The 14,353-nt window shown below is 40.1% G+C and overlaps 1 protein-coding gene and 1 pseudogene across 1 annotated transcript in view; both read left to right on the forward strand.

Annotated features, from left to right (window-relative positions):
* Positions 1-901: 901 nt before the first annotated feature.
* On the forward strand, positions 902-2,605 carry LOC109269384 (6-phosphogluconate dehydrogenase, decarboxylating-like; annotated as a pseudogene).
* Positions 2,606-12,578: 9,973 nt separating this feature from the next.
* Positions 12,579-14,353, forward strand: part of STMN2 (stathmin 2) — a 46,365-nt gene continuing 44,590 nt past the window's right edge. The window contains exon 1 of the mRNA XM_019453331.2: positions 12,579-12,806. Within this exon, the coding sequence (XP_019308876.1) occupies positions 12,788-12,806 (19 nt within the window). The 5' untranslated portion in view covers positions 12,579-12,787. The remainder of the gene's footprint in view (positions 12,807-14,353) is intronic.

Raw genomic sequence — 14,353 nt, forward strand, 5'->3', positions numbered from 1 at the left:
CTAACACTGTGGTGGTAATCATTTTGCAATATATAATTATATCGAATCAACATACTGTACATCTTAAATTTACACAATGTTGCATGTCAATTATATATGAATAAAGCTGGAGGGAAAAAAGAATTTAAATTAATAGCTGTTCATAATGCTCCATCTTGATTCAACTCATGTTCTTTTAAAAACCCTGATACATCATTTGTTGATGACACATATCTTAAAAATAATCAATGTATATTTTGTGCTGGGCAGTGTTTATAGAAGCTACCTCATTTAAAGCTTTAAGTTAACAGCTCTGTTGATAATAGATAAGACTTAGAAGTCATTGATGATTGCAACTTTGTTGGGTCCCCAGAAGCACATTCATTTGTGTAGAATATTTATTAGAGTGTACACTTGCCACACGAAGCACCCACAATGACAAAGGCAAATTGATCCAGACTTTTCAAAAATATTGGAGGGGGGTATTTCCCGAGAGATGTGACAGGTGACCAAATCTTGCCTTTCCTGTAATTATCTTGACCCAGCAAAAATGATAAAAGTATGGTATGACTCCCCTCAAGGCCAGTTTGAGCATTTACGAGATTTCATTTAGTTGCCCCAAAAACAAAGCTTTAATTAAGTTTTAGAAATATATATATATATATATATATATATATATATATATACACATATATATATTTTAATTTTCTGGTGAAATTGAAGCTTTCTTTGCTAAAAGTCTAACATTCTAATTTTTGAGGGGGAAAATTTACCCCCGCCTTAACAGGTGAAATGCTTAGGAAGTTATACAAGATTCTTCTTTTACTTTTTTAAAATGTTTCTTTATTTATTTTGAGAGAGAGCGCACATGCACGTAAGTGGGGCAGGGCAGAGGGAGAGGGAGAGAGAATCCCAAGCAGGCTCCACGCTTAGCGTGAAGTCTGACATGGGGCTCGATCTCACAACTGAGAGATCATGACCTGGGCCAAAATCAAGAGTTGGGTCCTTAACCAACTGAGCCACGAAGGCACTCCCAATACTCTTCCTTCAAAACAAAACTCATTGGCGGCAGCGGGACTCAGCTTTGGCCTCCTGCCACTTCCTCTCAGCTCCATTGATACCTTCACCACGGTCCCAGCTGGTAGTGCACTGATTGGAACGGCTGTCATGAGCAGAACTTAGTTTTGAACATGAATAACCATGGCTTTGTGGTGTGTACTTTTAATAGAAAAGTCTCCAAAGTTGGTAATTTCTTGACCAATGGGGCAAAGGCAACCAAAGTGGTTGATGGTCACTCCAGGCTGAAGAAGTGCAGGCCGGTCATACTGTTTGTGATGGCTGGTTAAGCTGTTGATGATTTCATTGAAAAATTAGTGCCATTGTTAGACGCTGGTGACATCATCATTGATGGAGGAACTTCTGGATACAGGGATACCACAGTGTTGAGACCTCAAGGCCAAGAGTATCTTGTTTGTGGAGAGTAGAGTTAACGGTGGAGAGGAAGGGGCCCAGGATGGCCAAGAGGGACAAAAAAGTCTGGCCACACATCATTTTGTGACTGGGTGGGAGATGAGGGAGCAGGACACTTTGTGCAGATGGTGCACACTGGAATAGAGAACGGGGAAATGCAAACTCATCCATAAGGCTTACCGCTTGATGAAAGATGTTCCAGGCATGGAGCACAATGAGATGGCAAAGGCATTTGAGGAATGGAATAAGACAGAGCTAGGATTGAAATCACAGCCAATATTCTTAAGTTCCAAGACAGCAATGGCAAACACCTGCTGCTGACGATCAAGGACAATGAGAGGCAGAAGGGCACAGGAAAGTGGACCACCATCTCAGCCTTGGAGTACCATGGTCCTGTCACCCTCCTTGCAGAAGCAATTTTTCTTGATGTTTATCATCTCTGAAGGATGAGAGGATTTAAGTTAGCAAAAAGCTGAAGGGTCCCCAAAGATCCAGCTTGAAGGTGGTAAGAAATCCTTCCTGGAGGACATTCAGAAGGCCCTCCATGCTTCCACGATCATCTTATGTGCACAAGGCTTCATGCTGCTAAGACAAGCAGCCACGGAATTTGGCTGCACCCTCAACTATGGTGGCGTCACCCTGACATGGAGGGGGTCTGCACCATTAGGAGTGTGTTCCTAGGAAAGATAAAAGATGCATTTGATCAAAACCCATAACTTCAGAATCTACTACTAGATGACTTTTTTAACTCAGCTGTTAAAAACTACCAGGACTCCTGGCAGCAGGCAGTCAGCACTGGTGTCCAGGCAGGTATTCCCGTGCCCTGCTTCACCACTGCCTTTTCCTTCTATGATGGGTACAGACACAAGATGCCACCTGCCAACCTTATCCAGGCCCAGTGGGGTTACTTTGGGGCTCACACTTATGAACTCTTAGCCAAACCTGGGCAGTTTAATCACACTAATTGGACAAGCCATGGTGGCAGCATGGCATCATCTTCATACAGTGCCCAATCAGACTGGTTACCCGCCACAATGCCACAGACTGGGACATTCCACTTACCACACAGCACTGCTCACACAGCCCTCTGCCCAATTTTCTGATCAGACCTCTTAAAATAAAGTCTCATAAGAGACTCCTGAAGGAGCCAACCTGAGTTTACTTGTAACATAGATCTGTGAGAACCACCTTGCCCTCTGCCCTTGCTTCTTAAGACCAACCAGGAGCTGAGGCACTTGGGTGGCTCAGTCGATTGAGTGTCTGACTTTGGCTCAGGTCATGATCTCATGGTTCATGAGTTCAAGCCCTGTGTTTGGCTGTGTGTTGACAGCTCAGAGCCTGGAGCCTGCTTCAGATTCTGTGTCTCCCTCTGTCTCTGCCCCTCCCCATTCGTGTTCTGTCTCTGTCTCTCAAGTATAAATAAATGTTAATTTTTTTTTTTTATTTATATTAAAAAAAAAAAAAAGACCAACCAGGAGTTGACCGTATGCGAGGTAATGTGAATCAGCTCCGGAAACAGTTTTCCAAGTATCCCCTGTGGTTAGGGAGTCAGTGGCAGTTTCACTTGATAGAAGCACACATAGATGGGCGCAGTTTCTGTGGAATTTGCTCAAATTGAAGCGGAATTCCTTTGTTTCCCTACTTAATAAAAGATCCATTGTAAAAAACAAAAACAAAAACAAAAACAGACACTCACTGGCCTATTAGCATAAAAGCTCTGAGGAGGTAAAAAGAATTAATAATATTTTTAAGTTTTTTACATTTTTATTCTTAAAAAATCCATAGTTACAGGAAAGTCCCAAGAACAGTTAACTTCTATGTGCCCTTCATCTGTATTCACTAATTGTTAACATTCCCACATTTGCTTTATATGTCTCTCCTTTCTCTGTCTTTCTATATATTATATATATTCATAAAAATAATAAAATGATTATTATTACTAATGCTGAACCATTTAAAAGTTGATTACAGACATTATGACCTTTATTTTTATGTTTTTAATTGTTGACCCTATATTTTTAAATACTCTTATGTTTCTCTTTTAGGAATAGGCATATTTTCTTACAAAACCTCATTCCAGTGATCAAATTCAGAAAAATCAATATTGGTACAGTGTCATAATATAATACACTACTCATCTCCTATACATCATTCTTGATCTAGAATCCATTCCGGAATCACCAGTTGCAATCACTGATTGTCATGTCTCTTTACTTTATCTGTCACAGTTTCTCATCTGTCTTTACCTTTATGAGATTGATATTTTTTAAGCATACAAGCAAGTTGTTTTATGGACTCTCCATCAGTATGGGCTTTTTGATGTTTTGTTATAATTAATTTTTAGATGTTTGGCAGGAGAACCAAGTAACTGATGCTGTTTGTAGTGTACCCCATCTAGAGACACATGATGGTCATTTATCACTATTGCTAGTGATGTTAACTTCAATTGCTTGGCTCAGTTGGCTTCCACAAGATTTCAAGGTTCCATCATCAATATTTCCTTTGTAATTAATAAGTAATCTGTGAGGAAATACTCTAAGACAGTTTAATTATCTCTTCCTCATCAAACTTTCACCTAGTCATTTCAGCATTTAATGATTATTGCCTAAGTCAGTGATCATTATGGCACTTGCAGAATGATGATTTTTTTCCAACTCTATCTTTCCTCCTACATTTATTATATAATATTCCATGATAAAAGAAGAGCTTTTCCTTTTCTCCCATGTATTTACTTATCATAAATACATAATTAATTATTATTTGATTTAATGTGTTCTTTTTTTGAAAGAAAGAGAGCACACACAAATGGGGATGGGACAGAGGGAGAGGGAGAGAGAGAATCTTAAGTAGGTTCCATGGCAGCGCAGAGCCCAATGCAAGGCTCAGTCTTACGATTGTGAGAGTTGAAATCAAGAGTTTCTTGGGGCTCCTGGGTGGCTCAGTCGGTTGAGCATCCGACCTCGGCTCAGGTCATGATCTCACAGTCTGTGAGTTCGAGCCCCGGTCAGGCTCCGTGCTGACAGCTCAGAGCCTGGATCCTGTTTCGGATTCTGTGTCTCCCTCTCTCTCTGACCCTCCCCCGTTCATGCTCTGTCTCTCTCTGTCTCAAAAATAAATAAACGTTTAAAAAAATTTAAAAAAAAGAGTTGCTTAACCAACTGAGCCACCCAGAAGCCCCTTTGCTGCTATATTTGTATTGATAGTTAGATTGTCCCAAATTTGCCATTGAGATCCCTTCAAGCTGGCTCCTGTGTCCTTTTTACAATGCCCATTAGTTTTTAGAGCTTCCTTTTTTTTTTTTTTTTTATTAAATAAGGTCCTTCAGACTTATCTTGAATTTTCTGTGTCCCAGCCCTGGAATCAGGCAAGTCTCTAATCTACTGAGAAACCATCACATGGTTTGTTTAATGTTTATTTATTTTTTAGAGAGAGACAGACAGAGTATGGCAGGAGAGGGTCAGAGAGAAAAGGAGACACAGAATCTGAAGCAGGTTCCAGGCTCTGAGCTGTCAGCACAGAATCCAATGGGGCTTGAACCCATGATGTGAGATTATGACCTGAGCCAAAGTTGGACGCTTAACCAACTGAGCCACCCAGGCACCCCTTATGTGGTTTGTTTAAATCTACCTAGAGTGTTTGTTCTGTACAATAATATCAATAAGTTTATGTCTCCTCAACATATGCTCTCAAGGAATCTTTTTCCTACATTTATGTTTTCTCACGCTGACTACATGAAAATGTGGTATATACTTTGACAAGATCATCCTGCCCTAGCTGTTTTTAGTGGAGAATGGTATTTCAAAACCAAACTCTGGGTGTTAACTGCTCATTATACCAGTGTGTAATTGTTTCTTAGCTCAGTCAGCAGATAAAACTAAGAAGCATAGACTTTTATTATAGATATGGTGTATTTTAAACCATGAATTAGGAAATGCGTATATATTTTTATACTATGAATTTTTAGACATCTAATTCCAATCTAATACCACAATATTCTTTATTTTTTTAATTTATTTTTATTTATTTTGAGAGAGATAGTGAGAGCAAGCAGGGAAGGGGCAGAGAGAGAAGAGGGAGACAGAATATCAAGCAGGCTCTGCATTGTCAGTACTGAGCCCAATTCAGGGCTCAAACTCAAGAACTGTGAGATCATGATCTGAGCTGAAATTAAGAGTCAGCCACCACCCAGGTGCCCCTAATACCACAATATTCTTTTCTACCTTTCCAAATTCTATATTTGTATCTCTCTTCCGCCACAGAGACAAACCTGACTCCCAATAATAAGATTATATTGACTCAGTTCTCAATCCTACTGTATATACAAAATGGTTCCAGAATTTCCACACCCAGTACTATACAAACGAGAACAATTTTGAAATGTTCAAGGAACAGGATTTGGTTTTTTGGATTCGCAGTTGTTTTGGGTTGTGGGGGTGGGGGAGTTTGTAGTTTTGTTGTCTTTAAATTGAGGGTATATAATCAAAGCACTGTGTTTAAAAGTTATGAACTAAGAGTATTTAAAATTAGAACAATTAATATTTACAGAAGAATTTGATCCTCCTTATCTTAAAGTTCTTCCCTAACCTTAATTATGATATAATGTACATCACAAAATCCCCATAAATTCTCACGTTTTTACTAAGTTATCCTTATTACATCTTGATCTTGACAGGTATTTTCAAAACCTAGTATCACCTACAATCATACCCAACAGATGCAAACTGTACTTCCTAAAGAGATACCTGTGCACACACCCCTATGTAATACACAACCGGTAGATTGGTTATATGGGGAAAGACACCGATGAAAATCAGTTTTAGAACTGTATTGAAAACAGGGTCATTCAAGTGTTTCTAACCACTAATGCTGTTCTTAAATTCCAGAACACATAATCCATGGATTTATACTTTCCAATGCAAATGTACCAAGGATTTTTACAACCTAAATATCCATTCCCATTGGAGATCTAATTCAGAAGCAGGATATTTACAGAAATAAAAAAGACAACTGCCACAGACCATTGCCACGGCTGCCAACATTGCCAATTGTGGAATTTTATATCTGGTCCAGATCCTCCTAAAAAGTATTAACCCAAACACATCTAACGCATACGTCTCAATCAAACTCTAGCCCACAATTACTGCTGTTACATATATACCCAGGGCCTCACAATCACCTATATGACGTCAAAAATGGGAAGGGACACGTCACTAACGATGCAAATTATAAGTCAACTGTTTTGTCACAAATCAGTTCAGAACCATCACGTGATTTGTTTAAAGCTACCAAAAATGTTTGTTCTTCACAATTAGACTAATTACAACTAGGCAGAAACTGGTACTGACTGATTATCTTTATGCCCTCTCAGTACACACCCAAGGGACTATTTTTCCTATATAATTAGATGGGCCTTCCATGCTAATGACATCAACATATGACGTATACTTTGAGAAAATCATACTGCTTTTCTAAGGATTCAAGACAAATCCCTCTGCATCTCATATTTGTGGTGAGAAACCTGGCAAGGTAACTTATCAAAAAAGATCCAAGATACCAGGTACCATGAAAATGTCCTCAGACTGAAATGTGTGATCCACAATTTATAACTGACTATAACTGAATGACAAATAAAAGAGCTTAAGCACTCAACCCACAAAAAAATTGTTGGCTAGACTAGTTCCAGCTAATAAAATTGTCCCTGACTATTTACAGGCCAACCAAATCCTGAATCAATACAATAACTAATGCCCAGGGAAACACTTGAAGAAAAGTGGAATCATTAATTTGGGGGAGAAGGAAGGGGTTGGAATGGTACATAGATTTTAGGGTTGGCCAAATTTATCCATGAGACTTATACTCCTGGTTGGCTCTAGGCCAATTAAAAATTAGATACGAAGTGGGATTGCAAATATTTCTTTTAATATTATGACTGTCCTCATACATCTTCCCTTTTCTACTGAATCATATTGCTTAAAAGCTATTCCATTGCCACTATGCCAGAGTGACAACTAGCTGATGCTACCACTGTCAAAACAACTGAAGTCACTACAACTCACTTAGCCCACTTTGACCAAAAGGAGGACAGTATTATGATAAGCAAGAAATAGTACAGTCATCGTTTCACTAAGGAGGGGTGTTCAGCGAAGTCCAGGCAACAGTTCAGCAATAGTCATGCCCAGAAATAAAACACATCATTTTCAGAGTTTTCAGAAAACTCATAAATAACTACAGTTACCTTCCCTGACAAATGCCAGTTTGCTTCAAAGAAAATGTTCCCCCTGATAAGTTTTAACTAATAGTTAAATACACATTTGAGCTCAAAGCTAATGCTACTGTCAAATTGAATTTTTGATGAAATAGCTTTTTAAAAATATTACTTAGATCTATTAATTCAATTTCATTTGATAATAAAGCAGAACAGGGGTGGGGTAAGTTCAGAGGGTCAGAGAACGAGTTAATAAATGATTAATGGAAAAATATCCCTGGAAGGCAGTATAATAAAATGCTTTTGCTTTTTTCTTCCCTAATTCCTCCTCTTCATCCTCCCCTGCCTCCTCCTCCTTCTCCTCCTCCTCCTCCCCCTCCTCCTGGCTGTGATTTAAAATAAACAAAGTTCTTGGGCAACTAATGTTAATTGTATGTATAGTACTGTGCTCGTTGTGGGGCTTCTGTTTAAAAAATAAAATAAAATGGGGCCTATGGGATAAATAGAGTGAGTCATACTTCTCCTAGATTTCTCTTCCAGGCATTTCAGTATTATCTCCATTGTGTTCCCACTTGAGTGTTGTAAACTAAAATGCTGAGTGGAATCCCAAGGGGAATCAACTTCCCAGCTTCGGTGGTGTCCAACTAATGTTCTCCTTGAACGCAAGTTGTAAATCAACTCACAGAGAGAAGGAAAGAGTCATAGTAGTTGCTGCCAAGAGAGTAAACAGTTTTCGAACACTACCAATTTAATGTAAAGATTCAACTTATTAAATTTATATTGTCCCTTTTATGATTAGAGCAAGTTCGTTCCCAAAAAAGTTCAATTATAAAACCATCAATAGGACTTACTCATCTCAATAGGTCATTTTGTTTCCAGGTAAATTATACTAATTATTAATATGTACAAGTCCCATTTGTACATAAAGAAAACCTTAGGTACAAAAAAAAGGAGATAATAATTAACTAAACATCCTTCATATTTAAATAACTGATCTAAGAGGAAATAATAAGATATGTTCATTCATCATTTCAGAAAACAACTCTAAAACACTGGAAAATTCCTGAACTATATAGATTTCATTATTAATAAGGAATACTCCCCTTTCTCAGGATGACTTCCTTTTAATTAAACCATATTAGATAGTGCTGTTGAAGGGCACCTGATTCTTTTGATTCTTTTTTAATCTATAAAAGTTTAAATATAGCAAAATAGTCAAAATGTTAGTCAATTAACTATTTTTTCATCTTACTATTTTCGATGCATTACTAGATATCTTCAGTTATAACTGCATTCCCAACTACCTAAAAAGAAATTTTATGGCTTCCCCTGCTGCCCCCCCAAACTTCCTTTGTAATCAACTAATGTCAGATCAAAACGATTAACTCAACTCTAACAATATTTTTTGTATCTCACTAGCTTTTAATAATTACTTTAGAATTCCTTCCCAGACACTTGATTATTAATAGCAGAAAGTCATATGACTACATTAGATTACATCAGCTAAACCTCCAAAGCAACTGTTCCTCTCCACTTTGGAAAGAAATCAACACCTCAGGCTTCCTCACAGAGATAAAACACAATACACTGTAACCCACAGTAATTAAAATCTCTGTTAGCACATCTTTCATTTCCACAGCTTCCTCTTACTACTGTTAAAGATTTTAAAAAATTGACAAAGGTTTTATCCACCTCTGTCCTTTAGGGAATGGGGAAGAATATAAATAAACAATAGTAAACAGCTTAGTAACTGCTCCTGACAGGAGCTATGCAAAGAAATGTGGTTGAAAGCATCACTATGGCTTCACCAGGTTCAATCATTTTGAATTATTTTCCACCGTATTTTATTATTGTCACTGTTAGTTCACAAGTATTTGTGGACTTTCAACTGTGTGAATCATGAAGCCAAGCACTATAAAGGATATAAAGATATACACTATTCAGTCCATACCCTTAAAAAGTTTAAATGTATTGGAAATGGTAAACATAGTAGCTATAATTTATTAAGTATCCATAGTGATTTAGGCAGTTTATACATGATAACCCTACAGTCTACCCCAAATCCTGGAATACAGGCCTTATGTCACATTGTAGAAATTTAGTACTTATTCCTTAATTTGGGTATCCACCCATCCTTATCAAAATCATTTGTTTCACGGAAAGCTGATTTTTATCTCCAGGCTCCTGGGGCCTATTCTATCTCTGTAGTTAGATGAGTCAAAAATCCTCTTTTTTTTTTTTTTAATCAGAGCAACTTGATTGTTTTTTCTATACTTTGCAACCAAAAGCAGTCTAACTAATACCCAGGATATTTATCCTCCAAAATAAATATAATTTTCTTAAAGAGGTGAAGGTTACACTTTCTTTCATTGTGTATTAAAAATTTTAAACATTAAGGAGAAGGTTGGTGGTTTCATAATATAAAAGCCTGAAATTTCACTAAATAAATATTTGTTGGGTGAATAAATTGGCTAAGCAAGTGAATGAATAATGAATAAACTATTGAATATAAAATAATTCTCTATTCCTATTTGCCCCTACCCTCCCAGGCCAATATCCATGATTCAAATTGTTATGTTAGAAGAAAAGAAAGAACAATAATTGATTATAAGTCAGCTTTTTTAATTTATTTAGGGTTTTTTTTTTTTAGCCAGTTGATGATAGCCTGCTATCTCTGTATACTATAGTAAATCATACTAACCTACCCTCTTCCCTGCTTGACATTACTTAAAAATCACACAAAGCTGAGGTTAGGTGGCTAGCACCCAAAGAGTCAGAAATAGAAAAGAGTCACACATCTGACACTTGCCCCTATGTATACTGACTTCCTTCTCACATTTCTATCCATCAGTAAGTCATGTTCCCCAAAGGATGAGAGATTAGACAATAGAATGTGTGCGAGTTTTGTTCTGTTTTGTTTTGTTTGATCAAAGTGCAGAAAAAGATCTCACTCAACTGCCAGTGGTAGTTGTTACAGACATTAATGTCATGACTTAGGGATCCTGTTCTCCAAGGAAGCTAGAGAATATGTAAACATGATACATAACCTGAGGGGAAAAGGTGTGGTGGGGAGAAGAGGAGTACCATAAAGATTTGAGTCACACAGACCTGCTGAAGATCTCTCATCTCATTACTGGTAACTACTCCACTGAGAAGGAATTAGCTCTCACATTTAAAGTGGGAAATGACCATAGAAAGGGAGAAAATGGCTATATATTTCCAGACCCTGCCAACTTCCATACTGCTCTCTTGCTGTGTCATAGTCACAGACGTGTACAATGACAGGAAAAATAATTTCTAATCTTCCTGTTCAAGAAGTAATTTTATTGATCTCCACTTTATCTTTTATTTTTCCTATGATTCAGCAGGTCAGAATTGCTCTAGTTCCAATAGTTTTCTATCACTCAGCAGATGTCCATGGGGTTTAAATGTCTTACAAGTTAATAGGAGGTGAAGAAATTTATTTCAGCACCAAGGAGAGTGCCTGTTATTTTCAAATAGTTTTATGTTTAAAACTGCATATTATTCATGAGCCTAGAATTTTTGATATATGACTTAATAGAAAGCTGCTAAGAAATTATTTCATTCATTAGAATAATCCCAATCATTTCTGTAAAATTAAAAATTTGCCAGCATTCTGTATGTATTCATGATTTCAACAATGTGCTATTCTTTTAGCTATCAACTGCAATGGAATTAGCGATTCTTTCCCTTTTTTCAAATGTCAAAAACCACAGTTTCCTGAATGGATCTAGACTAGAGGAAGGCTCAGAGAAATCACATAAGTGTTAAATTAAAATCTCTATGAGAACAAGGCCTAAAATCTTTTTCACTGTTGTGTCCTCAAAGCTTGGCATGTGATAAACGCTCAATGAATATTTATGTGAGTCTTCTGAGAAAGAACGAATTAATGAATGACACTCATTAAGTCAATAAGAATGAATTGATGAATGCCTTCTCTCTAGTCAAAGGTCGCTTTTTGCACCTGATCTCACAGATCCTCACATACCACATCGCTCAGCCTGAAACTTTAACACATCTTTCTTTGACCTGTATCAATTGGGTCTGCAGATCTCTGAAAAATCATCCCCCAGATCACACCTTTCATTGCCACTAAGCTTTCAGCATGAAGATTTCTTCTTTGAAACCTGAAAGAGTCACTGGGGTTTCAATCCAGAGATGCAATTCTACATCTCCAAGGTAGAATGGCATTACCCATCTATGGTCCTCCAATACCCAAGCCAATCAGTCAACCTGGTTCTGCCATGTAACCAGATGGAGAGGTCACAGACACTGGAAGCTGACTCTTCCCTTCCTCCTTGAGGTACCCAGGTGGACCATAACTATTTGTCCCTATTCCTAAGTAACCCAGACAACCCCTTCCTTCTGTGCCAAGAGTAGAAAACACCAGGCCTCACTCTGCCCAGAGACCTTCAAGAGTCCGAGACATCTGAGTCCCACTGTGCTGAGAGACAAAAGTCAATAATGCTGTTCTGTTTCAAGTTGCTACCATAGCCAGACATGGGGTCACTCTGGGGGACTAGAAACTACCAAAACAGGGTCAAAGGTGAAAGAGAAAACATGAACAAGTAAAACCACAACGTTTAAACAGATGTTTTCACTAGTCGGCATGCTGCGAAGACTTTTCAGAGCTTTAAATCCCTTCACCTTTTTCATGTCTATTTGTGAGATAAAACAAGTGTGAGCAAAGTCAATCCTCTTGGCTCCCAGGTAGGCACAGCCCAGTTCTTAGCTCCTAGGAGGCTTCTGGGCTAAGGCTCCACTCTACTTGGACTGTACTATCAGGCCCCCAAAACGGGGGGGAGCTGCTAGGGAAGGACTGATTTCCATTTCAAACTGCATTCTGGTACTTTGTACTCCAGCACCATTGGTCGATCAATATTTAATGCTTGGAGATTCTGACTCTGCGGGAGTCATGTCAGGGGACCTTGGGAGCCAATCTGCTTGAGCTTCTGAGTGATAATTATTCATGGGCTCCTGCCTCTTGCTCTTTCTCTCGCACGGTCCCACTCTGCAGACTCAGTGCCTTATTCAGTCTTCTCTCTCGCTCTCTCCGCTGCTGTAGCTGGACCCTTCGCCTTCTCCACCGCTCAGCATCTGCACATCCCTACAATGGCTAAAACAGCAATGGGTAAGGCATCGCGCCTCGTTCTCCCTCGGCTCGACCTGGAGCCCACCTCTCACCTTCTCTCTTAGAGTTTTGAAGGCATTCAGAGATATTTTATAGAGAAAAAGACGTTAAGGGTAAAACAGGAACCGGGAAGGACGAAGGCAGTTCTGGGGGTTTGGGAAGGGCAAAGAGGGTGTCTATGGAAATCTAAAACTAAAATTTTCTTTTGAAAGGTAGAAGCAGGTAAGTTGCCCTCCCATGGGTAGAGAATTTATTCTGTTTCCATGTTTAAAATTAGGGTTCAATCGTGGGGGGTGGGGGGAGCTACCTTTACTGTTTGCCTTAAATGGGGTTAAGGGACATTTTGGAAAGTGCTTTGTAACATCCTTTATTTCTTCTCTAGTTAAAAAAAGAAAATGGGGAAGAGGAGGGCAAGGTGAGGGAAAGAAAAAACAGAATGCGAAGTCAAATCGGTCCCTTCTAGGCTGTTTGAAAGATGGGTGGAGACTGGGGGTGGGGGGGGGAACGGGTGGAGAACGGGGCAAATTTTATGGTATTGTCTCGTCGGAGAAACCGCTAGTCCTGGGGCGCGGTGCGGGGAGGTTAGGGCGGGGGTGGGGGTGCTACGCTCCTTTGTTTTAGGGAAAGGGAGGGGAAGGAGAGAGGAAGTCGGGGAGGGCTTGGAGGGCGCGGGTGGGCAGCTGCAGGGGCGGGGAAGCGCGCGGTGGGGAGGGGTGGAGGGACAGCGGTTTCGAAGGCACTGGGGTGGGGTTTCTTTGTGTGAGGACGAGCGGTCCCAGGGGGAGGCACCTGCAGCGCTGGGCGCATAATGCGGACGGCCCCACCCTGTGCGAAGCCGCGCCGGCGCCCTCACTCCTCCCCGCTGCGGGGTGCAGCAGCATCAGCCGAAAGAGGGCCGGGTGGGGAACGCAGCGCGACGCCCAGGAGCCCAGCCCAGGAGGGACAGCAGGGCCACGCCCCGCGCTTCGCGCTCCTGACTCCCAGCCTCGATTTCCGAAACAGACCCGACCATTGCCCCAGCCTTCCCGACCCTGGCCTCATTGTTCCGTTTTACAGAGAGAGGAGGGAAAAAGTGGGTTAACATTTTTCTTTTCAAAACCACATAGGGTGGCTAGACATTGACGCCGATGAAGGCTTCTTTGAACTCATTGATCATTTTGGGTAAAAGCTTCGGGAACCTAGGTGTGTGTAGATATAATCATAATACAGATCCAAGAAAGGCCAACTTCTTAAATTGAGCCACGCGAAATACCCGTCTTGTAGGTCAAACAGGGCCGAAAAATGGCAATTTTCATAGGCTCAACCTGTATCAGAGAAACAGTCCAGACACAGAGATCCCCCACCGGTCGTGCGCCTCTAGTGTCCCACGGTTCTGGCGCTCGGTGGCCCCGGGGGTGTACAGGCAGGGAGGCACCCGAGGTCTGGTGGCTGCTGGAAGCACCCCTCCCCCGGGACCCGGTGCTGGTTGCGGAGAAGGGAAAAAGCGATGGACAGGGCTCTCTCTGCACAGCTCCGCCCTGCCCCACCCTTTCCGTGGTGCTGGGAAG

The sequence above is a fragment of the Panthera pardus genome, unplaced genomic scaffold (assembly GCF_024362965.1).
Source record: "Panthera pardus isolate Hobbes unplaced genomic scaffold, ASM2436296v1 HiC_scaffold_7, whole genome shotgun sequence".
Lineage (NCBI taxonomy): Eukaryota > Metazoa > Chordata > Mammalia > Carnivora > Felidae > Panthera > Panthera pardus.